Source organism: Neomonachus schauinslandi, chromosome 7, assembly GCF_002201575.2.
Source record: "Neomonachus schauinslandi chromosome 7, ASM220157v2, whole genome shotgun sequence".
In the NCBI taxonomy this organism is placed as follows: domain Eukaryota; kingdom Metazoa; phylum Chordata; class Mammalia; order Carnivora; family Phocidae; genus Neomonachus; species Neomonachus schauinslandi.
Window position 1 is genome coordinate 66,455,365 of NC_058409.1, and position 26,249 is coordinate 66,481,613.

At 37.5% G+C, this 26,249-nt stretch overlaps 1 protein-coding gene across 2 annotated transcripts in view; it reads left to right on the forward strand.

Annotated features, from left to right (window-relative positions):
- The first annotated feature begins 7,171 nt into the window (after positions 1-7,171).
- Positions 7,172-26,249, forward strand: part of POLR3G (RNA polymerase III subunit G) — a 32,799-nt gene continuing 13,721 nt past the window's right edge. For both annotated transcript variants that reach the window (XM_021699390.1, XM_044916753.1), the window contains exons 1-4: positions 7,172-7,316; positions 9,814-9,943; positions 17,515-17,571; positions 20,351-20,401. In XM_021699390.1, the coding sequence (XP_021555065.1) occupies positions 7,200-7,316; positions 9,814-9,943; positions 17,515-17,571; positions 20,351-20,401 (355 nt within the window). In that variant the 5' untranslated portion in view covers positions 7,172-7,199. The remainder of the gene's footprint in view (positions 7,317-9,813; positions 9,944-17,514; positions 17,572-20,350; positions 20,402-26,249) is intronic.

Below are 26,249 nucleotides of genomic sequence, written 5' to 3' on the forward strand. Positions count from 1 at the left end.
CCTAGCACCTCCCAGCTATGGAAACATCGTTAGGCTTCAAAAATTCCTTTGAGAACTTGACTAACCTCCCTACTCAGCCAGGAAAAATTATAAAGATACCCATGAGATATATCCCATATTGCAATGTAAAGCAATATGGGATATATACCACAGTGGAAGTAAAAACTAGGTGTTGTAAGGATACAAATGGAAAGGATTGTTGAACAGTGGTATATGAGGACTTAAAGGACCACTGTTTGTTAGAAGAGCATGGGAAGTACAGAGCTTTCTGTAGTTTGGGTATTTTTCCTGTAGGCAGAGGGAAACTACTGTAGGAGAAATGGAGGGATATCCTTACTAGGTGGTGAGCTCAGCAATAATTCACCCAGTGTTTATTGGACTTTTGCTAGGTTCAGATTAGTGGCAGAGCATGAAAATGTGAATAAGTCTTCAAGGAGGCCTTCATAATTACAGATCCTTCTGCTTGCATCACACTTTCCCCTGGATGTCTGTCCTTTCTTAGTTGGCCTTTCCATTTCCTGTGCTAGACTATGAGCTCCATGAGAGCAGAAGCTTCGTTTTGTTCTCTACTATATTCCCAGTACGGAGAAGTGGTCTGACACAGAGGGTGCTTAATAAATACTTGATGAATGGATAATTGAAGAGCTTACTGGAAACACAGACAAGAACTGACAATTACAGCATGATTTTTAAAAGGGTAATAAAAGCAGTGTAGTACTTGGGAAACAGAGAAGGGAGAGACCTACCTCCATGTTGGGTGGAGAAAAAGTATCATTTACACAGCATCTTAAATGATGCTGGGGCTTGCTCAGGTAGATGTGGGAGGAAGGCACTCCAGGCAGAAGGAATGCTACATGCAAGAGTTGGTGTAGTAGAGTTGAGAGTGGCTAGAGTATGGCATGCAGGGGGCAAGAGGCAGAAAGTTAGACTCAAAGCTTTGTTAGTTAAGGAGAGTGACACATCAAGGTTTATGTTCTAGAAAGAAGACTGGAGAAGAATGGAGAGTGAGTTGAAAGGGAGATTCTGGCATTTTCTGGGAATTTATTTTTTCTGTGTTAGAGATCCAGGTGAGAAATGGTAAAGGCCTGAACAAAGGCAGAGGTGAAGGGAGGTCAACATGTAAGAGAGGATACAGCTAACATTCTTCTGTTGATGAGGGGATTGAGGGAGATGGAGAAGAGGTCAGTATGCCTATCAGGTTCTGATTGGGGCAATTTAGGTGTCATTCGTCGGGAAGGATACTGTGACCTGGCTTTCAGTGTCTCCCCCCAGCTTCCATGCCTGCTTACATCTGTTTGTACATTTATTCACCTAGCTAATATGTGCAAGGGACAGTGTGAGATGTGGATGACAATACATTTGGGCTACAACATAACTCATAAAATGTTAGTGCTACGAGGAATTTTAGAGATTAGCTCAGCCTCTGCTGCAAGGTTGTCTTTATAATTGATTAGAATGGGTTTTGCATTTCAACTCTTGGATGCTTGGACTACACCCATCAAACTATCTCAGAACAGTTCTGAATAGGAATTTTCAGGAGTCATTCCAAAATGGAAGATGATGCTTCTGATTTTACACTTTTAAATTCAGTCAGTTTCGCCATTACTAATTCACTTCTTTGTAAAGATTAAAGACATCTGTGGGATTAAAGAAGTCTTCAACTAGGCTGGAAGTATGTTTCAGGTAGCATAATGTAGATCAATGGACAATGGAAAGGTACCTGAGGCTCTAACCCAGTTCTGTCTTTGTTAGGAATTAACTGTGTGTCTTTAGGCAGTCAGCTAGCTAACCTCTCAGGGCTTCACTTTCCTCTTTTACAAAATGTGAAGTTTAATCTGAAGCAGTGGTTCTTAATTTGGGCTACACATTGTAATCTCTAGGAAGGCTTTAAAAAGTCCTAAGGCCTATCTCATCTCCAGAAATTGTGATTTCGTTGTTCTGGGGGGAAGCTTGAGTTTTGTTTTGTTCTGTTTGTTTTTAAATTCTGATGATTCCAGTGTACATCCAGGTCTCCCAACTTTAAAGTTCTGGAAGTTTAAAAACAGCAACAACAATGTTAATGGTAGGCTGACTGATTTGGGTAGATTTGCTCATGAAATCCTATGACAGAAAGAGAGAAAGAAAGAAAGAAGGAGCTTAACATTAATTGTGGAACTGTTGCTGTATAGAGAGCACCATGCTAGACAGTGAGGGATGTAAAATCTCTACTGTTACTACAGCCGAAGAAATAAAGAGGAAACATAAGTGAAACTTCTTCCCTTTGGAAAAGGCCCATTTCCTAAAAAGAGCATTGTCTCTATTTCTTCCAGAATTAAAGAGCAGGAATATGTAACACCTCAATTTTTAAAAATCCGTTTAACAGGAGGCTCTCCCTAAGAGCAAGGTGGGGTGATATGACTGTTGTGGATTTTGAGGGACTTAAACTGGATCTTCAGGTGAAAGGGAACCCAGTCAGGCAGGGGAAGGAGGGAGTAGATTACAGTGGAGAGAATGGTAAACAAGACATGATGATAGAAGGAGTCAGGAGGATAGGTGCAGCCATCTTAAAAGGGCCCTGAACACTTGGGTAGGGAGTTTGGATTTAATTCTGTAGCCAAGAGGGAAATGAGAAGAGTAGCATAATCAGAACTATGCCTTAGGATGAATTATGTAGAAGAATAAATTAAAATAAATGGGAAGAACAAGGGATACTACAAAACTTGCAGTCAGTCCAAAGTGAGGTAGAAAGGGGCTACACGGGATTATGGTAGAGGAGATGAAAAGGAAGGGATGTTTTGAAGGAAGAATTAGCTGATTGATATGATAGGAAGGGTGGAACAGAGTGAGTAATCAATACTGATGTCCTTCACATCATCAAATGTCAGTGACTGGGAAAATAATGTACCATGGATAGAAATAGAGATGTAATACCTGAAAGGCAAGCTAGTTGGTGTAGGGGGAAGATGATCTCAGTATTTTAAGTTTAAAGTGCTTTCCAAATATTCTTTTGATAGTGAGAACATGGGCTGAAACTCAAGACAAAAGTCAGTGCTGTAGATAATAGTATGGGACAGGTCATCTAACACTGAATACGGATGTGTTTTCTGAAGACCAAGACCAAAAAGAGCAGAAGGCCAAAGATTGGACCTTAAGGAAATCCATACTTAGGAAGTTTAAGAAGAGAAGTAGACAAAAAAAAAGTCAGTGGGGTAGAAACGCCTGGAGGGCTTTTTGTTGTTTGTTGTTTTTGTTTTGAGGTGTTTTGTTGTTGTTGTTGTTGTTGTTGTTTTTAAGTAGGCTCCACACCCAGCATGGAGCCCATCACTGGGCTTGAACTCACGACCCTGAGATCAAGAACTGTGCTGAGATCAAGAGTCAGATGCTTAACCGACTGAGCCACCCAGGCGCCCCAAAACCTGGAGTTTTAATAAAGCCTAGGAAAGAGAGAGTTCCAAAAGGGAGGAGGCAACAGTGAGCTGTGTGCTTTGGAAGGCCAAGAGCATGACAAAAGGCCAGTGGATTTTACCACTGGGGACCACTGGGTCCTTCGCACTTCAGCCTCTTTGTGAGTGTAGTGCCCAGCACAAGTGAGGTAAAAGCTGAACCCCTTACCACAGCTCACACAGGTTTCCACAAACCCTGGCCTCCACCCGCCTCTCCTTGCTCCTCACTCCTCACCAACAACATGGCTTTCTTGTTCCTCAGACACTCCCAGCATGTGACTTCTTCCTCTGCACTTGCTCTCCTTCTCTCTGTAGCCATCTCTGCCTTGTCCCGCCCTCGTGTGGTTCACAGGCCTTCTCCAGCATGCTGCTCAGATTTATCTTCCACAGAAAGCCCTTCCTTGTGTGAAAAGCCACTACCATACCCCTTTGTTATTCTCTATCTCCTTACCATGATTTCTTTTTCTTCAGAACTGTATTGATGATTTCCTAGGGCTGCTATCACATTTTACCACAAATTGGGCAGCTTACAACAACAGAAATTTATTCTCTCACAGTTCTGGAGGCCTGAAGTCTGAAATCAAGGTGTGGGCAGGGTTTGTTCTTTCTGGAGGCTCTAAGGAAAAATTTGCTCCCTGCCTCTCCTAGCTTTAGTGCATCCTGGCACTGTCTGCCATTCCTGGCTTTTAACTGCAGCATTCCAATCTCTGCTTTCATCTTCACATGGTGTTTTCCCTCTGTGCGTGTCTCTCTTCTCGAATTTCCCTCTTAGAAGGACACCTGTCATTGGAAGAGGGCTTGACCTCATCTTAATGTGATTGCATCTGCAAAGACTTTATTTCCAATTAAGGAAGGTCACATTCACAGGTACTGGGGATTAGGAGTTCCAGCATATTTGGTGGGGGGAAGGGGGGTATAATTCAACCCACAACAAGAATACATACATTATGTTACACACTTATTTGTTTACATGTTTGTGTTCTTTCAGCTGCTGAAATACAAGCTCTTAGGACAGGGACAAGGTTTTATTCAAAGCTTTCTGGGTCCTGCCACAGTGCCTGGAATGCTCAATATTGGTTGAATGAATGACTCAGTGAAACTGGTCTATAGGAAGTAGAAGAAGATTTGGATAACGAGAAAATGGGGGATGTTGGTTTAAAAAAAGCCTGTCGGGCGCCTGGGTGGCTCAGTCGTTAAGTGGCTGCCTTCGGCTTAGGTCATGATCTAAGGGTCCTGGGATTGAGCCCTGCATCGGGCTCTCTGCTCCATGGGAAGCCTGCTTCTCCCACTCCCCCTGCTTGTGTTCCGTCTCTCACTGTCTCTCTCTCTCTCTTTGTCAAATAAATAAATAAAATCTTAAAAAAAAAAAAAGCCTGTCATTCAAGAAGTTTGGGAAGGTGAAAAAAGAACAAGGGAGTGGTTGACTCAAAGAATTCCAAAGATTGAGGCTTAGGCCTCACTTGTGAGCCATGTTCCCTATGAGACAGTTACTGGAGTCCAAGAAATACTTCTCAGCTCTGCAAGAGAAGAAAATGAATTTGTCAATTTCTCTAGGTACGGGACTACTGACTCATAATAGCCAAACTAAAAAGAGATGAATCTGTAGACCAGAATGCCATGTAATCATTAAGGGTGGCTCAAGAGCTAGGATTGATTTTTCTGCCAAGGGCAGTATATTCACTAATGATATCAATTTATACACCCAGAGGTGCTTGGTAAATATGGAAGTTTAGAGGCAGCAGAGTTTGATATTTCTCAAGGGATATTCCATCAAGCAATGGTAGCTGATATACTCTCTTTTTAGGGTGAGTTTTCCCAACTGTTTCTTAGAGCCCACCTCCAAAGATTCTGGTGTAGGTTTGAATACTTGAGGATCACATGAGATTCGGTATATTTAACAAGTTTTCCACGTAATTCTCATGATCAGGCATTTTTAGAAATGTTACCTGGAATTGTTCTTAATTTTATTTAGTAGCAAATCCCAGATTAGAATTAAGCCCAGTGGTCTCAACCATGCCTACTGGGCTCCCCCAATTCATTTCTTAGAGTGTAGGCGTGTCTTTCTGCTCAGCAGTTTTCATACTTGGGAAACTTGCTTTGTGTGCAAGCGTATGCTTGAGTGACTCAGCAAATGAAACACAGCCATTTGGATATTCTCCCTCTCTTTTATGGTGGACAGATGGAATGAGCTTGATTATTAAAATAAGTACCTTTCCTATATAACTTGTGCTTCATTGTAACTAAATAGTGAATGAGGGGAATTGATTCCTGATAGAATTCCAATTAGTAGATATAGAAAGAATAGAATTACAGTCCATAATGGAATAATGAATCTAGACTACAATCATCAATGGCTGCTAAAATCATTAGGTAGAAACTGATGGGGAAGTTTATACTAGATGAAACAGACTGATAGCACCTGACCCACTGACCAGAGAACATCACCGAGAGAGACTTCATGTGCATCCTCATGTGATGCAGTAGGAAAAACAGAGCATCTCTTTTAAGTGTTCTTCAGAAAATTTAATTCAAATTTGAGTACACCTCTACTTAGAAAATACAGGGACTAGAGGAATGCATTAAACCACATTCTCATGGATTCAGTTCCTCAGATTTAGAAATGGGAGAATGTACAGCCTTGCTACTTTCAAACTGTGGACTGCACACCAGCTGCACTGATATCCCCAGAGAGCTTATTAGAAATGCAGATTCTCGGCCAAATGAAAGACTCTGCATTTTAACAAGATTCCTAGGTAATTCTCATGTGCCTTAAATTTGGAGAAGCGTTGTGCAGGAAATGACCTCATGTTTTCAAATGATGGTAAGGAAAGAAAGAAAGGGGAACTGTTGAGTGATATGGGAGGATATATCACTGCTTTGTTAGGCTTGCAGGATTGAAGGATACACCGTATTATCAATGGGAAAAGAGATTTAGAGGATGTGTGTTAAATCATCACGGCAGTCAAATGCAGACTTGTAATGAAAGAGCCTTGGTGTAGGGATCCCTGTTAATATTCTGCCAGCAGTTCTCATACTATAGTATAATCATGTTTCAGACAATTCAGAAATTCAGTGCAGAACTTGAGTAGGTGACATCACTGTTGTCCCCAAAGTTGAAAAGAGGACAGGTTTATCGTACCTTTAACTATTTCAGATGTTTTTCTCTGAACTTTAACAATTTTGTTTTTGCTTGGACATACTTCAGAGTCTTACTGAGCCCGTTCCCATTTCTAAAAGGACATTGGATTAGATCTCAAGGATTCTTTCCAACACTCAAATTCTAGGATAAATAATTCATTTAAAAATCTCAAGTGTATATGACTAATGATATTGTACGTGACTAATGATAGTCTTCAAGTTGAATGAAAAAGCAAGGCAGCCTGTCTTCCTCAGCCAGACCTTTCCTTGTCCACACTTTTCACAAATGTCCGAGATCTTGAGGCCAGATCACAGAGGGGTGGAGAGAAGTGCGTCAGCTGGCTGTGCAGTGGTCCGGGTGGCATCTTAGAGGAGACCCAGGGTCAGCTGTTCACCCAGGGCCGAGATGAGATAGTTGAGGCCATCCTCTTGTCACCCCCAGGCATGACTAGGTGTGAGGGGTCCAGAAATCAGTCTATCATGTGGTTCTTTCTTTACAAGTTGGACTTTCCAGAAGTATTTTAAATTGGCCATGCTACTTAACGGGCAGAGTTTTATATTTTGCTAAAATTATGTTGGTTTCCTTTTTTACATGATGTCTTTCAGAATTTGCCCACTTTTCTGGTATAACTAATTGTGATGGCTGGGAGTAAAGGACGCGGACGTGCAGCTTACACCTTTAATATTGAGGCAGTTGGATTTGGCAGAGGTGAAAAGTTACCTGATGTAGTATTGAAACCCCCTCCACTATTTCCCGTAAGTACAGTAAAAGTAGATTTCTCACGGTTTGTTTTTTCATGTTTCAAAGAAAATTAAAATTCTATATAGGACTGAATAGAGGATATCATTATAAAATCTTAAATGTAAGAAAGTAAAAGAGGGTGTGCTTCGCTGCTGTGTGCTTCCCTGAACCTCTTTCTGATTTTTAACACTGCTTTCCTAAAAGACAGAAAAAACTGTAGTCACCTTTCCTTGAATATACTCAGTACTATGTGAACTAAGAAAGAATTTTTTTTTCAATTCCCGCACCTTCTGTTGTGTTTTTGATGTATTCTAACATCAAAATAATATTTTTGAAAGTCAGGTCAGATTTTACAGTGGTCCCCAATGGTCCTCACTCTACCAGACTTTCACTTAATGATTTTCCTCTCATCTTGTATCTATAGGATTTGATTTTGCTCCCTAGTATACCATTTGGTCTTTTAGTCCCTACTCAACTTTTTTTTTTTTTTTGCTTATTTCTCTATTTTTAAAAAAGTCAATTTGAATTTTGTTGCTGTTTCTCAACATCTAAGTGTTCCTACTACATTTAGTGTTGCTTTTAAATTTAATGAGTATGCTGTAAACTCAATTGGCATAATATTTAATGCTTTCACTTTACATTTAGTTTAAAATCTAAGCTTACATTTCCAGGTGTGTATGTGCTACGATATAAAAAAATGAAAAAATCGTAAATAACCACATACCCCTCAATCTAGGAATCTTTCCTCTATTTCAAAAGGGAAAAGTCCCTTGTCAAAAGATTTATGTAGGTAGAGGACCCTGAACAAATGTATCTAGGGATCTAGGTGTCTTCCACAGGGAGTCTCTACTTTTTGCTCTTGGTATTTTGCCTTTTTGATATTTAGTAAATAGCCTGAAACAACAATACACATCTCATGTATAGGCATAATGTCACTTTATACATTGATTTCTTTTAAAACAAGCTCTTCTCCATGTGTGAGGATACTTCTAAACACTGGGAATATTAGGACATGTTGTTTTATACTTGGAATAAAATTGTAATTCCTTACTGCTGGCAAACTGGCTCTATTTGATAGGGCCTTGCTGGTGTCTGTCTAACTTTTCCTGTCACTGACCTTCTCTGTCCTTAGCTATCATGGCCTCCTTGTTCTCGCAGACGTTTTCCTGTGTTGGTTTCCCTGGCTGGAGCCATCTGTTTTCAAGTCTTTCCATGATGGCTTCCTAATTTTATCAAGAGCTCTGCTCAAATGTGACTTCCTTAGAGGTCACGTGTGCTCACCCTTGTCTAGACCAATACCTCCAGCCTCCATGTACTCTGTCCATCACTCTTTCCTCTACCCAGCTTCGTTTTCATGCCACTTATCACTACCTGAAATTGTGTATTTCCTCGTTGTTTACTTACATCTCGTGTTTTTCTCCCCTAGAATGTAAGTTCCATAAGGGCAGGAAGTTTGATTAGTTCATCATGGTGTCTCTTGTTGTCCAACCGTGTCTGGCTTATAGTAAGCACTTAATAAATAGTTGTAGAATGAATGAACAAATTCAGAGTGGAATTTTGAAAATGTACCCTATACTTTGCTCTCATACTAGAAATGTCTTTTTTTTAAGAAATGTCTTTACTACATAACCTGAGGTCCCACTTTTTAATAAATACATATATTTTATGAATATATATACATAATATACATATGTGTGCATGTGTGTAGTTCGTTAAAATTGAAGACGTCAAGAGGCACCTGAGTGGCTCAGTTGGTTGGGCATTCAGCTCTTCATTTCAGCTCAGGTCATGATCTCAGGCTCTTAGGATTAAGCGCTGGGTCAGGCTCAGCACTGAGTGTGGAGCCTGCTTGGGATTCTCTCTCCTTTTCCGTCTGTGCCCCACCCCCCACCACACACACATGCACATGCACACTCTCTCTCTGTCTAAAAAAAAAAAAAATTGGAGATGCAGGTTCAAACTCCTGCTTTGTCATTTACATGTCGTGTGAGTTTATAGATTGTTCACTTGTCAGTTTATTTACTGTCAAAGGGAAAATATTGATGATAGTTTAAATGGGATCATGGATGTTGAATATTGAGGACATCTGGGTCAGAGTAACCACTTGCTAAATAATAGCTGCTACTTCTGTTCTTGTTTTTTTTTTAGCTACTGCTCCCACTAATACCACCACTACTAACTGAGGTTAATAAGAAACCAAAGCAGTTGCTTTCATTCTGGTGCTTTGAGTTCTAAACTATGTAATCACGGTCAACAGACTATGTAACAAAATAATTGTTGGTGTGGTCAGTAGGAAAATTAAGCATCTTTCTTTCCTACCTCTAAAATAAGAGCAAAGTAGGAAATGGGCTAAAAGGTTAAATAGATTACAAAAGCTCAACATCTTTTCAGTTGATTGTAAAACTTAGTATCTATAAAATGTAGTTTTTCAATAAAACTGACATTTTCCAGATTATAGACAAAAGGGATATTTAAAAACTTAACTTATTAAAAAAATTGTCTCTTAAAAAGGATACAGATTATAAACCAGTGCCACTGAAAGCAGGAGAGGGTGAAGATTATATGCTGGCCTTGAAACAGGAGTTGAGAGAAACTATGAAAAGAATGCCTTATTACATAGAAACACCTGAAGAAAAACAAGGTGGGTAGTGGAATCTTTGATTATGTGGCTGAATGTATACAGATGAAAGTGTTTCTATATAAGATATATAGTCATTTAATGCACTTAATGATTGCTTGATTTAGTTCAATCAGAAATTATCCACTACCTTGAAAAAGCATACTTAATGTTGATTTAACAGAAAAATGTATTTTAAACTTTTTGATATTTTATTTCTAAAATTACCTTTCAAGAGAAGTTTTATGTGTTTGGTGAAAATTATGAAAAACAGAAAAATATTAAAAAATAAAAGTCACCTATAATGCTTACGTCTAGAGATCTATTGATATTTTATTGCATATTCTGGATTTTTTTCTTTTATATATATATTCTTTTTATAAAATTGGATTCATAGTCTTTGTATCTTCCTTTTTTACCCAATAGCATGTTATTAGCCTTTTCACATATCCTTAGTGTTCTTGGAAAATATGATTTTTAATGACTATGTGGTATTTCATTGTGTGTATATAACATTATTTATTGTGAGTAGTTGCCGGCTATTAGATTTAAAGTGGTTTTTTGCTCATATATGTATATAATGCAATGATTACTATCCTTATTCATAAATCCTATGTAAGTCTCTGATTATTTAATATTTTGGTTGAAATTTTTAAAAGCCTTGACTGTATTTTGGCTTATTATTTGTATATCAGACATAATAGGAAGCATAAAGCATGTACTCATTGGTTATGCCAAGGACAGAGAGGAGAAATTACAGTTGGAGAAGCTTGACAGTCTCAGGGAGTGGGAAGTGGTTTTAGAGGAAGAGAACCCATTCCTGGGTAGTTATTTAGCACAGTAGATCTATATTGATTTTCAGTTTCTGCCCTTGAATGTTGAAATTAGAGAGATCGATATCATCCTTGAGTTCCCAAAACAACATCATTAAAGCATGAGAAATTCATATAGTATCATCTCATTCCATTAGTATTAAAAATGCATTCCATTTTCACTCTCTGTAAAAGACTTAGAACTGGCTAAGAGTCAAAAAGAAAGTCTTATATAGTAATATATGTGCTTATAATTATAAGAAGCATTTTAGACAAGTTCATTGAATTTTTCAAACATAGCTGCTTAAAGTTGATATAATGGTTTCATAAGACATTTTTATCTCAAAAATACTGAATTTTTTTTACTTTCATGATTATGTGGCATGCTTTTATCTATTTGATTCAAAAATGAAATTAAAGCTCTCATTTTAAAGATTTAAAAAAGTAAGATTAAATGAACTAATAAACATTCATTCTTAGTGGAAAAAATAATAGTGTAGGGTATACTTTAATCTTTTTAAAATTAGTGTTTTCTCTAGACCATGGAACAGATTTACTTAACTAAATGTGGTCGTTATTAAAGCACAGGTCTAATTTACAAGTATATCATTTTATTAAAGCATACCTGTGAGTCTTTTAAATAGGGACATTAGGAACATAATTTTCTTGCTGGTTTCTGGGAGTGGTTGGCTTGTACCTGGATTAAGAGGCTCTTTATCTTTGATAATTGCACAAAGTATTTAAAAATACAAGGAATCTTTGTTTCTTTTTCTTTCTGGAGAAAATGCTTGTATAAAATTTTCCAAATTGATACAAGTACATTCTCCTTCAAAATCTTCATGTTTACTTTTCTTTTCTGATGTAATGTGTTTTTAGAAAACTATGGTTGAAAATGAAGTTTTTTTTAAAAAAATACACATACGCATGTGTATTGGTTAATATAGTATTTACTATATATATATATATATGCTTATATATGTGTGTGTGTGTATTCATATATATAAAGTGTTTATGTACTATGCACACCACGAATGAGAAAGAATTGGCCAGGCTGAACAGAAGTATGCAACTGTCAGAGGGAGCTTATTCTGGGTAGTGTTCTATCACTGTACCTTCAGCAGCCTTCTCCTATCACTCACCACCTCTATGCTTTAGAAAAGAGAGACTTAGGGACTCACGTAAATAAATAAGGGTAAGAGGTGTCAAGGTTTCCTCATAATTAAGTGGCTAGTGGCTCAGGGTATTGAGATCACAAAGAACTGAGGGCATAGAATGAAAATATTTCTTGTGATATCTTCACAATTTGTTTATAATGTCCTTGGATAGAATTATAGAAATGATTGGTATTTTCTTTACATGAAATTTGTTATCTTTGTAATAAAAGAAAAACACCGATAAATATTATTACTTTAATGGATTATAGCTGCAAGGGCGTATGGAGAGCATCTGATCCAATGGTTCCCAGCTAGGGTTCCTGAACCACTAGGGTCCAATGAGGTAAAAACAGGCGTGATAGTTGTGATGGTTCTGTAAGCCATTTTTAGAATTTCAAAAGCTTAATAGGAATTACACATTTACCTGCAGTATGGCCACAAGATCTGTTATTGAATAAATAGAGTTTGGTTTTTATTAACTGTCAATGTACCATCAGGGTCCATGAGACCCGATTTTGATTTTTGAGTTTATTTTTGAGCAGTGATTGATATTCATAACTTTTATTTTTTAATAGAGATCTTCCAAAGGACAAAGAGAATTTATTTTAAAAATAGAAAGGGGGCACCTGGGTGGCTCAATCAGTTAAGCGTCTGACTCTTGATTTAGGCTCATGATCTGAGGGTCGTGAGATCCAGCCCCACATCGGGCTCTGCACTCAGCCTGGAGTCTGCTTGAGATTCTCCCTCTCCCTGTCCTTCTACCCCTCCCCCTGTTAAATAAATAAATAAAGTCTTTAAATAATTTCTTTTTTAAATGAAAAAATAAAGGAAGAAAACTCATTTTATCTTAGCATTACCATATCGGCCTGTTGTATCCTTTTATAAATCTAAATACATTCTGGAATCTTAGTGATCTTATTTTTCCTTCATCTTTAAACATCTTGCTATTTCATCAGCATAGATACTATTTTATCATTACTTGTGAATTATTCCCCCCCCATCCTGGAAAATAAAAGACTGAAATAATTAAAAAAAAAAAAAGGAAGAATGATGAAGTTGCCTTGAAGCATGGTGCAGTATTGAAATAAATCACTATTACATTATCCTTTAGTGTTTCTTTTGTGTTGCCCAAAGTATTACATTAATTTTTAGGAAGCTATAAAAGAAGTCTAGAGAGACTTGTCTTTATAGTTGTTTTGTTTGGTTTTGTTTTTGTTTTCATAGAGTACAGTTGAGAATCCAGAATTGTTCATTTTCAGCCCATAATGGCAAAGAGAAGAAAACTGACAGAGGAAGGTGTTGCACTAGACAAATCAGAAGATGAATGTAGATGCAGCAGTTCTTTGGGCACTAACAATGATCGTGAAATTGATTGTATAAGTGAAATCTCTGAGTCTTCAGATGAGAGTATTCTAGATGAATTTTCTCAAACTCAAGAGTCAATGGGTAAACAATATATCTCTAAGAATAAAAAGGAAATACAGTACTCTCATACCATTAGTCCTTGAAAAGCTCCTCATCACATAATATTTTGTGATAAGAACCGGGAATATCCTGTTTGTTGAAATGACATGTGACCGTATTTTTTTTTTTATGGTGTTTATGTACCAAAAGTTATTTGATGTAGTTTGTAACTGGACAAATGCTAAAGGCAAGGACAAAGATGATCAAAAGGAAATAGGTTATGTAGAAATGAAACAGTTTGTTGGATTGATCATGTTAATTGGTAATTATAAATTTAATAATGAAAATGTTTTACAATTATAGACCAAAGAAGATGGCTGGGCCATCCTCACTTCAACACAAATGTGAGCCATCAAAGCTTTTTTTTTTTTTTAAGATTTTATTTATTTATTTGTCTGAGAGAGAGAAAGCACGCAGGGGGAGTGGCAAAGGGAGAGGGAGAAGCAGGCTCCTCGTTGAGCAGGGAGTCCAATGCTGGGCCCAGGACTCCGGGATCATGACCTGAGCCAAAAGCAGATGCTTAACTGACTGAACCAGCCACGCGTCCCGTCAAAGCTTTTAAAGTACTACATTTGGCAATGCGAGTATAAGACAAAGAATTGGAAATAATGATAAGCTGGAACCTATTAGAAATGTATTTCTAATCTAGAATCATTATGATGGTGCAAGTGTGAGAAGAACCAGAAGTAACAAGTTAGAATTTATTAATAAAGATATATTTGAAATCTGGAATCAGGATATATGAAATGTATATATTCAGAGTTTGTGCATGACAACTGTACATGCATTCCTAGAATGCACAGTTGATGCACAGTTAACTGCATTCAAAAGACATTGCCCATTTTGGGTAAATAGACATTCAAAACCAGGAAAATAATGGAACATAAATTTGAGTTTAGTATACTTAAGTTATTATAATAATAATTATTATTATAATTTCTAATAACTTTCTTTTTAAATAATAGCTTTATTGAGATAAAATTCACATATATAAAATACACTTCTTTTATTTATTTATTTATTTATTTATTTATTTATTTGAGAGAGAGAATGAGATAGAGACAGAGAGCATGAGAGGGGGGAGGGTCAGAGGGAGAAGCTCCCTGCTCGGCAGGGAGCCCAATGCGGGACTCAATCCCGGGACTCCAGGATCATGACCTGAGCCGAAGGCAGTCGCTTAACCAACTGAGCCACGCAGGCGCCCCTAAAATACACTTCTTAAAGTATACAATTCAGTGGCTTTTGATGTAGTTACAGAATTTTGCAACCAACACTACTCTCTGATGTTTGGAACCTTTTCATCAACCTGAAAAGAAATCCTGTACCTATTAGTATCACCCTTCATTCTCCCCTGTCTTTAGCCATGGCAACCACTAATCTGCTTTGTCTGTAGTGATTTGTCTCTTCTGGACAGTTCATATAAGTAGAATCATAGGGATGCTTGGCTGGCTCAGATCTCGGGGTTGTAAGTTCAAGCCCAACGTTGGGTGTAGAGATTACTTAAAAATGAAAAATGAAATCTTTTTAAAAAGGGAATCATAAAATGTGTCCTTTTGTGACTGGCTTCTTTAACTTAGCATAATGTTTTCAGGGTTCACTGATGGTACAACATGCTTCATTCCTTTTTATGGCTGAATAGTATTCTGTTGTTTGTATATGCCACATTTTGTTTGTCCATTCACCAGTTGATGGACATTTGGGTCAGTTCCACTTTGGAGCTATCATGAGTAATGTTGCTTTGAACATTTATGTACACGTTTTTGAGTGGACATATGGTATTTCTATTGGGTATTTATCTAGGGTCATATGGTAACTCTATATTTAACATTTTGAGGAACTGCCAAACTGTTTTCCAAAGTGCTTGCACCATTTTACATTACCAACAATATATGAGGGTTCTAGTTTCTCCACACCCTTCCCAAAACTTGTTGGTTATAGTTTCTCCACACCCTTGCCTTTTTGGTTATAGCCATCCTATTGGGTATCAAGTGGTATCTCATTGTGGTTTTGATTTGAGTTTCCAAAATAACTATGATGTTGAACATCTTACATGCTTTTTTCCATGCATATCTTCTTTGGAGAAATGTCTATTCAAATCCTTTGTTTCTTTCTAACTGGATCTCAGTAGTTTTCAATATTGCTTATTCTTCTAAAGTTTACTACTAAAGGTTAAATTTTTCCAAAATATGCAATCTGTTGTGGAGAAAATTTTTAAATGCAAATCTGTCATCTGTGTTGACTTCTCTTTACAGATGAAAAGCTTGAGAGCAAGATTGAAGTCAAAACAGTTATGGGAGGGATGGGGTGACTGGGTGATAGACACTGGGGAGGGTATGTGCTCTGGTAAGCGCTGTGAATTGTGCAAGACTGTTGAATCTCAGATCTGTACCTCTGAAACAAATAATGCAATATATGTTAAGAAAAAAAAAAGAAGGGGCGCCTGGGTGGCTCAGTCGTTGGGCGTCTGCCTTCGGCTCAGGTCATGATCCCAGGGTCCTGGGATCGAGCCCCGCATCGGGCTCCCTGCTCGGCGGGAAGCCTGCTTCTCCCTCTCCCACTCCCCCTGCTTGTGTTCCCTCTCTCGCTGTGTGTCTCTCTCTCTCAAATAAATAAATAAAATCTTTAAAAAAATAAAAAAAAATTTAAAAAAATAAATAAATAAATAAATAAAAATAAAAAAAAGAAGAAGAAGAAGGTAGCGGGAGGGGAAGAATGAAGCGGGGGAAATCGGAGGGGTAGACGAACCATGAGAGACGATGGACTCTGAAAAACAAACTGAGGGTTCTAGAGGGGAGGGGGGTGGGAGGATGGGTTAGCCTGGTGGTGGGTATTGAGGAGGGCACATTCTGCATGGAGCACTGGGTGTTATGCACAAACAATGAATCATGGAACACTTCATCTAAAACTAATGATGTAATGTATGGGGATTAACATAAGAATAAAAATAAATAAATAAATAAAATTTTGTGGCAACCCAATGGAAAAAAAAAACAGTTAAATACCTAGAAAAGCTTGATTTCTTGGTCTCACTGATCTACTCTTTATTTTAGTTATTTTTGTTTAACACTATGGTCTTAGTATTATTTGGAATCATGTTCTTAACATGGAAGAGAAATTGGTACATATTTGGGTCTTGTTTTTTATGTTTGCATCTGTTGTATTAACTTCCCTATTTCATGGCTATACTCCTAAACCACATGTTATGATGAACCATGGTTTCAGGCTATGGCATGATGGTGTTCCTTGCTAACTTAAGTTGCTAGGAAAGGGTTTGGGCCCTTATTAAGGGAGTTTCTTGTGGCAGAGTTGGCGAAGGAGAAGTAAGAGCCACTCCCATTTTGGGCAAGCACAGAAGGTCCCTGGAGAGTTGTCAGTAGTTCATGTGGAAGACTTGCAGCTTGCTCATTCATACCCCATCAAGTCCAAACCTAGCTACTCCTACCCTTTTCCCCATTCTCCTCCTCAATGGGTTGTGAAGAGTAGCTCACTGAGAAGCCTGTGTATTAATGTGTGTATCAAGCACTGGAGGTGAGCATACAGCTTTCCATCTCCACTTAGGTAGTTAATACATCCCAGTTACATAAGATTTAAAGTATGGGAGCTGGAGGCTAGTGTCACAAGAAGGCTTACTTGCCCGTATATGTAAGTGGCTTCCTGACTTGGCTTTGGGCTTTAGTGAATATTCTCAGAGATGAGTCAGGCTGTCTGATTCTAAAAACCATGATCAGGGTTTAGGTCTCTGCTCACCCCCAGCCATTCATACCCAGTTTCTTGCCACTTCCTTAAACTTGTAATATTTATTGAACTTTTCAATAGGTGTTCAGGAACACATTATGTACAAATATAGGAAATTCCCTATGTGTGAAATAAAAGATGTTTGGGGGGGGGTTGTTTTGTTTTTAAAGATTTTATTTATTTATTTGACAGAGCACAAGCAGGGGGAGGAAGAGGGAGAAGCAGACTCCACACTGAGCAAGGAGCCCGACATGGGACTTGATCCCAGGACTCTGGGATCATGACCTGAGCTGAAGGCAGACACTTAAGTGACTGAGCCACCCAGGCGTCCCGAAATAAAAGATGTAGCTGTTTTCAGTTACGGCTTAGGGAATGGCTTACGTTCAGGCTTATTCTTGACTTCTCTAATGAACACTTCTTTTTTTTCTAGATATTGAAAGATATAGTAAAAGATACATGAAGGTGTACAAAGAGGAGTGGATACCAGGTAATTATAAAACTGAAAATATTAAAATAATTTTTAAAGTTTATCTCCCTACCCCATATTTTTTTAGGGAAAATTTTCTATTTTCACCATAGGAATTTTCACTGTAGGAAAATAGTCTGGCTCCTTTCCTATAATTAATTAGTAATGTATATCCTTTGAAAACTAGAATAAAAAGACTTATACTGTAACAAGGAAGAGTTAAAGTGTTTTTGAGTTCTTAAAATACTTTTTTATAAAATAGGACTTGCCAAACCCATTTGGGGTTTCCATTTGCCACAATCACAATTTTAATCTACAGTACCAATAATACTTCCGTGTTTGTGAGTGATTTTAAGCTTTTGAGGAGAAAACAAGTCTAGTTAAAGGATATTTTAAGCCAAAATCATGGATCTTCCTTTCTTTCAAGCAGACATAGACTACTTTTATTTGTTAAGATGCCTTTTCAATAGAAACATATCTAAGAGAGTTTTTTTCAATGTTCACAAATTTTCCTTAGACAGAGGCAAGATGGAAGAGGCTAGAGAGATTTCATCCAGCTCTTTCATTTTGCAGATAAAGAAATGTTGCCATAGAAATGGAGTGATTTATCAGGGTGACTTGGACAGTACTACTAGAACCCAGGTCTTCTCATTTTAACTCACTTCCCTTTGACTTCTCTGTCCTTGGTGTTTCATGGAAACTGCCTTTATGTAAGAGCATAAATGGCATGTATAACATTATTGCTTGCATGGGTTATAGTGGTCTTTTCAGTGTGGATCATTGATAAAGTTGGATTTTCCTTCAACCCTCTCCTATCTCAGATCTTTCATATCTGCCACATCATAAATATTTATCTCCTGAATGATTCTCTTTACATACTTTTTCATGATCATGTATGAATCATTTATAAAAGCAGAAATATGGTCAAAGCCAGATTTATTAGTTCAGGTAAAATAGCCTGAGATACAAATGCTTTCTACAAAATATACTGAGTTTTTATTAGCAGGCAGTATTTTTTAATCCATTCTCATGTTGCTTCATTTTTCTGATTAATTCTGTGCTTAAAAAGAAAAGAAAGTGGGATCCCTGGGTGGCTCAGTCAGTTGAGCATCCGACTCTTGGTTTTGACTGAGGTCATGATCACAGGGGTGGGATCAAGCCCTGCACAGGGCTCCACACTCAGCAAGGAATCCCTTCCGCTCATGTGTACGCTCTCTCTCTAAAATAAATAAATAATTCTTTAAGAAAATTAAAAGTAAGTGGCAAATTAAATATTTACTTATTTATTTGAAAGAGAATGCAGGGGTGGGGCCAGGGGAGAAGGAGAGAGAGAATCTCAAGCACACTCCCCACAGGGCTCGATCTCACAACTCTGGGATCATGACCTGAGCCAAAACCAAGAGTCTGAGACTCAAGTGACTGAGCCACCCAGATACCCCCAGGCAAAATTATTTATTAAAGAGAATTTACTTTTCCTTAGCTATTTATATTTTTAATTATAAAGTTTTTGGATAATTATTAGAATTGTTTATTTAATTTTGCATGTGTTGGGATTATGGTCACATATTTTAACTTTTGAAAAATATCAACTATAGGGCGCCTGGGTGGCTCAGTTGGTTAAGCGACTGCCTTTGGCTCAGGTCATGATCCTGGAGTCCCGGGATCGAGTCCCACATCAGGCTCCCTGCTCGGCAGGGAGTCTGCTTCTCCCTCTGACCCTCCTCCCTCTCATGCTCTCTGTCTCTCATTCTCTCTGTCTCAAATAAATAAATAAAATCTTTAAAAAAAAAAGAAAAGAAAAATATCAACTATAGAAAACTTAATCCTAACACCCACAAAGAATTATTATAATATTTTGTTCCCAACCTAGAGGTTTCTCTGCACAAATATTAAATATATAAAGATATTTATATGTTAGGTTTATTTTTTAATGGGATTATATACATATTATTTTAGAAACTTTTTTTATCAAACAATGTATCATGAATAACTCTTCATAAAAATTTTCTTACGTTGTTTTTCTTGTGATGAAAATTTCTGTATTTAAAATTGATTAGATAAATACTGTGTAGCTGTTGAAAGAATGTTGTAGAAATTTTATAGCACTACTTCAAAGGTTTTTTTTTTTAAGTTTTTTTTTTTAATAATCTCTGCATTCAATGTGGGGCTCGAACTCACAACCCCAAGATCAGCGTCACATGCTTTACTGACTGAGCCAGCCAGACGCCCCCAAAGTTTTTTTAATGAACTTTCTCTTTTTCATAGGAGAAAACATATTACAATTATATTTTGATTCCCAGGTTTAATCTATACAGTTAGATATTAAGAAATTATTTTCATTGCAGAAGCAACTGTGATGTCCTTTATTTATTTTTTTAAAGATTTATTTTTTTATTTGAGAGGTGGTGGATAGAGGGAGAGGAAGAGAGAATCTTAAGCCCTGATCTGGGGCTCAATCTCATGACCCTCAGATCATGACATAAGCTGAAACCAAGAGTTGGATGTTTAACCTACTGTGCCACCCAGGTGCCCCTGTCATGTCCTTTATTTTTTTTTTAATTGTATTTATTTATTTGAGAGAGAGAGAGAAAGAATACGAGTAAGGGGAGGAGCAGAGGGAGAGGGACAAGCAGACTCCCTGCTGAGCAGGGAGCCCAACTCAGGGTTCTATCCCAGAACCCTGACATCATGACCTAAGTCAGATGCTTCACTGACTGAGACACCCAGGCGCCCCCTGTCATGTTCTAATCCCTAGAGTAAATTTCAATTTTTGTATTTTTTTTCTCTTTTGTACACGCAGATTGGAGAAGACTTCCAAGAGAGATGATGCCAAGGAAGAAGTGCAAAAAAGGTACATTGACTAATGTAATAGTCCAGGTTAAAAAAGGTTATTGCTCAAATTCTAATTATGAAATTATCAATCTGAAGTTACACTCAGTGTTCTGAATGCTTTTTCTTAAAATGTGTTTGGCATTTGGTTATTTCGTTAAAACTTTTTGTTGTTGATTTTTGTTTTGTTTTTGTTTAGTTGTTTTTCTTTTCTTTAATTATGGAATTTTGATGTGCCAAGAAAGACTTTTTAAGTATATAGACATTTTTTTTATTTGAAATTGAGCATATCTGAAACTTTTTTAATGGTTATACTATCTATATTTTAACATTTTTTTCAATTAATTAACATATGATGTATTATTAGTTTCAGAGGTAGAGGTCAGCGATTCATCAGTCTTACATAATACCCAGTGCTCATTACATCATGTGTCCTCCTTAATGTCTATCATCCAGTTACCCCATCCCCCAACCTCCTCTCCTCCATCAACCCTCGGTTTGTTTCCTGTGATTAAGAGTCTCTTATGGTTTGTCTCCCTCTCTGATTTCATCTTGTTTTATCTTTCCTCTCTTCCCCTATGATTCTCTGTTTTGTTTCTTAAATTCCACATATCAGTGAGACCACATGATAATTGCTTTTCTCTGATTGACTTATTTTGCTTAGCATTATACCTTCTAGTTCCATCCATGTAGTTGCAAATGGCAACTGTTCATTTTTTGATGGCTTCATAATATTCCATATATATATATATATATATATATATATATATATGGAATGTATATATATATGTATATATATATAATATATATAATATATAATGTATATATATATTATATATATATACACACACCACATCTTTATCCATTCATCTGTCAACAGACATCTGAGCTATTTCCATAGTTTGGCTGTTGTGGACATTGCTGCTATAAACATTGGTGTGCAGGTGCCCCTTCGGATCCCTACATTTTATCTTTGGGGTAAATACCCAGTAGTGCAATGGCTGGGTCATAGGGGAGCTCTTTTTTCAACTTTTTGAGGAACCTCTATACTGTTTTCCAGAGTAGCTGTACCAGCTTGCATTCCCACCAACAGTGTAAGAAGGTTCCCCTTTCTCTGCAGCCCCGCCAACATCTGTCATTTCCTGACTTGTTCATTTTAGCCATTCTGACTGGTGTGAGGTGGTACTGCATTGTGGTCTTGATTTGTATTTCCCTGACGATGAGTGATGTTGAGCATTTTTTCATGTGTCTGTTGGCCATTTGGATGTCTTCTTTGGAGAAATGTCTGTTCATGACTTCTGCCCATTTCTTTGATTACATTATTTGTTCTTCTGGTGTTGAGTTTGATAAGTTCTTTGTAAATTTTGGATACTAGCCCATTATCTGATATGTCATTTGCAAATATCTTCTCCCATTCTATTGGTTGTCTTTTGGCTTTGTCGACTGTTTCCTTTGCTGTGCATATATTTTAAGTTTTTAACTAAAACATTTGGAACTGGTAAAATTTGGGAACTGTTAAATTAGAACTTTATGTTGTACATAAAATACCAAAGTGAAAGTTTCCAATGTGTTGTTCTTTCATAATTCCACTGAGTAAAAAGTTGTTGAGCATCTGCTATTGCCAGACACTGTGCTAAAAGGAATAAAACAGTGAGCAAAGTGGGAATAATCCTTGCCCTAATGGGGCTTACAGTCAAATGGAGTAAAAACATTAAACAAAAGCACAGTGTCCTCATTGGGAGGTCAGGGGAGTTCCTTTGAGGACATGGAACTGGAAGTCAAGATTGCAAGATGAGTAGGAGTTTACTAAGATGTGGTCAAGGGAAGAACATTGGAGAAAGACCAGGTTTGTGAGGGAAAAGTCATGAGTTCAATTTAAAGGTGGTCTTTAAGGTTCCTTTGAAATATACCAGTAGAAATGTTAAGCATGTTGTTGCATACAGGGGGATGGACCTCAAAATAGATAGTGATCAGCATAGACACTATAATTGAAACTATGAGGAGGGAAGGATGAAATTGTCTAGGGAGAAATTAGAGAATTAGAAAAAATGAAAGCCTAAGCTTGGAGGAATGCCAAAATTTAATAGGCTGGTGGAGGAGATTTAATCAGCAAAGAAAGGAGATGGAAAGAAAGAGAGAGGGGTGGGAGAGAGGAGAACCCAAGAGGGTAGAGTTACAGAAGCGAGAGTATACAAGAAGTAGAGACTATTTCCTGGCACCTGGTGGCTTAGTCAGTTAAGTGTCTGCCATGGGCTCAGGTCATGATCCTGGGGTCTTGGGATTAAGCTCCATATCAGGCTCCCTGCTCAGTGGAGAGTCTGCTTCTCCATCTTCTTCTGCTCCTCCCCCTGCTTGTGCTTTCTCTCTCTCTCTCTCTGTCAAATAAGTAAATAAAATTTTAAAAACAAAAAAGTAGAGAGTATTTCAAAAGGTGATCAACAGTGTTAAAAGAGGTTAAACAAAGTTGCCGTGAGGTCAAGTAAGATAAAGATTGGAAAATGCAAACTAATTTTTGACATGTTGATCATTGTTGACCTCAGTGAGAGTTTTTTTCTTTTTTTAAAGATTTCATTTATTTATTTATTTAGAGCATGTGGCGGGGGGCAGAGGGAGAGGGAGAAAGCGAAACTCAAGCAGACCCTGAGCTGATGTAGGGCTCAATCTCACAGCCCTGAGATCACGACTTGAGCTGAAATCAAGAGTCGGATGCTTAACTGACTGAACCACCCAGTCACCCCTCAGCGAGAGCTTTCTAAAAGATTTGTAAGGGTGGAATTCAGATTGGAATAGGTTAAACAGTAAATGAGAATTTCGGAAAAGGGGACAGCTAGCATAAATGAGTGTTTGGGGAATTTGGATATAAAGAATAAAGAGAGAAAAAGGGAAGTAGCCAGAGGCGCGTGGGTCACTCAGTCGGTTGGGCATCTGTCTTCAGCTCAGGTCATGATCCCAGGGTCCTTTTACCCAGCCCTGCATCCCTGCTTCTCCCTCTCCCTCTGCCACTCCCCCCTGCTTGTACTCTCTGTAAAATAAATTAATTAATTACTTAAATTTTAAAAAAAGGGAAGTAGCTAGAGAGGTTAATAACAATGAGGTTAGAAACTAAGAGGAGAAAAGAAATTCCCCCACCCGTTGCCCCTCTCTTTTTATCAGGATGGGTATTTTGCATTTTGCTTTTTAATAGACTTCATTTTTAGAGCAGTTTTAGAGTCACAGGAAAATTGAGCAGATGAGTACAGATTTCTCATATGCTCTCTGCTACTACACATGCATAGTCTCCCCCATTATTAACATCCCCTACCAGAGTGGTACATTTGTTACAATAAATGATCCTACCTTGACATATCACTGTTACACAGAGTCCATAGTTTACTTTAGGATTCACTCTTATTGTACATTCTGTGGGTTTTGGCAAATGCACATGACATGTGTCCACCATTGTATTATCATAGAGAGTACTTTCACTGCTTTAAAAATTCTCTGTGCTCTGCCTTTTCATCCCTTCCTCCTCCTTACCCCTGGCAACCACTGATCTTTTGACTGTCTCCATAGCTTTGCCTTTTCCAAAATGCCATATAGTTGGAAGCATACAGCATGTAGCCTTTTCAGATTGGCTTCTTTTACTTAATTATATGCATTTCAGTTTCCTCCATGACTTTTCATGGCTTGACAGGTCATTTTTTGTTAGTGCTAAATAATATTCCATTGTCTGGTTGTGCCACAGTTTATTTATCTATTTACCTACTGAAGGTCATCTTGATTGCTTCCAAGATTTGGAAATTATGAATAAAGTTGCTATAAACATCCATTGTTGTGTGGACATAAGTTTTCAGCTCCTTTGAGTAAATACCAAGGAGGATGATTGCTGGACTATATGGTAAGAATATGTTTAGTTTTGTAAGAAACCACCAGACTGTCTTCCAAAGTTCCTCCACCATTTTGCATTCTCACTAACAACCAGTGAGAGTCCCTGTTTTTACACATCCTGGCTAGCATTTGGTATTGTCAGTGTTCTGGATTTTGGCCATTCTAATAGGTGTGTGGTAGTATCTCACTACTGTTTTAATTTGCATTTCCATGGTGACATATGATATGAAGCATCTTTGTATATGCTTACTTGCCATTTGTGTATCTTGTTTGGCAAGATGTCTGTTAAGGTCTTTGGCCCACTTTTTAATGTTTTTTGTGTATGTGTGTGTTCCAATCAGATGAAGAGATAGGTAGGGCAAAGTCTAGAAGGGTTCCCAGCACAGGAACTTCTGTCCCTGTGGACCTGGGGTGCACCACCTTCCCAGTATGTGGATGTGCTTACCAACCTGGAAACTCCTCAAATCCCCATACTTTGGGGATTTTTATAGAGACTTCATCATATAGGTATGATCACTCATTAACTCAATCTCTAGTCCCTCTCCCCTTTCCCAGGGAATGGGGAATGGAGCTGAAAATTCCAGTCTTTTAATCATGGTTTGTTCTGTCTTGTGACCACCCTCCATCTTGAAGCTATCCAGGAGCCCACCAAGAGTTGCCTCCCTAGAACAAAAGACACTTCTATCACCCAGTAAATTCCAAGTGATTAGGAACTCTGTCAGGAACCAGCTTCAAAGACTAAATAGTAGAACAAAACATGCTCCTAGTGTTCTTATTACTTAGGATATTATAAGAGTTTTAGGAGTTCTGTGCCAGGAACCAGAAACTGAAAGCAATATATATTTTTTCCCATTATTTCACACAGTCCTTTATCAGATATATCTTTTGCAAATATTTTCTCCCAGTCTGTGGTTTGTTTTCTCAGTCTCTTGACATTATCTTTTGCAAGGCAGAATTTTTAAATTTTAACGAAGTCTGACTTATTAGTTATGTCTTTCATAGATCATAGCTTTGGTGTTGAATCTAAGAAGTCATCACCAAACTCAAGGTAATCTAGATTTTCTCCTACGTTATCTTTTAAGAGTTTTATAGTTTTATAGTTTTTAGTTTTGTGTGCATAACTCAAAATGTGATCCATTTTGAGTTAATTTTGGTGAAGGGTGTAAGGTCTACCTAGATTCATTTTATGCATATGGAAGTTTAGTTGTTCCATCACCATTTGTTGAAAAGACTATCTTTTCTCCATTGTACTGCCTTTGCTTCTTTTTCTATATTTATGTGGGTCTATTTCTGGGTTCTCTATTCTGTTCCACTGACCTATGTTTATTCTTTCCCCTTTATCACACAGTCTTGATTACTATAGCTTTAGAGTATGTTTTTAAAGTCCAGTATTGTCAGTCCCCCAACTTTGTTCTTTCCTTCAGTATTGTGTTGGCTCTTCTGGATCTTTTGCCTCTCCAAACAAGTATTAGAAACAGTTTGTTGATACTGAAAAATAACTTACTAGGATTTTGATTGAGATTGCATTGAATCCATAGATGAAATTGGGAAGAACTATCATCTTGACAATACTGAGTCTTACTATCCATGAACATGGAATATCTCTCCATTTATTTAGTCCTTTGACTTCATTCTTCAGAGTTTTGTGGTTTTCTTCATATAGACTGTATACATACTTTGTTAGATTTATATCTAAGTATTTTATTTTGGGGGGTGCTAATGTAAATAGTATTAGATTTTTAATTTCAAATTCCACCTGTACATTGTTGGCATATAAGAAATATATGTTGACTTTTGTGTATTAACCTTGTATCCTCAACCCTTCTATAATCACTTATTAGCTTCCAGAGTTTTTGGCTCATTCTTTCAGCCAAAAATTGACCTTTGTGTATTAACCTTGTATCCTGCAACCCTTCTATAATCGCTTATTAGTTTCCAGAATTTTTGGCTCATTCTTTCAGATTTTCTGCATAGATGATCATGTCATCTGTGAATGAAGACAG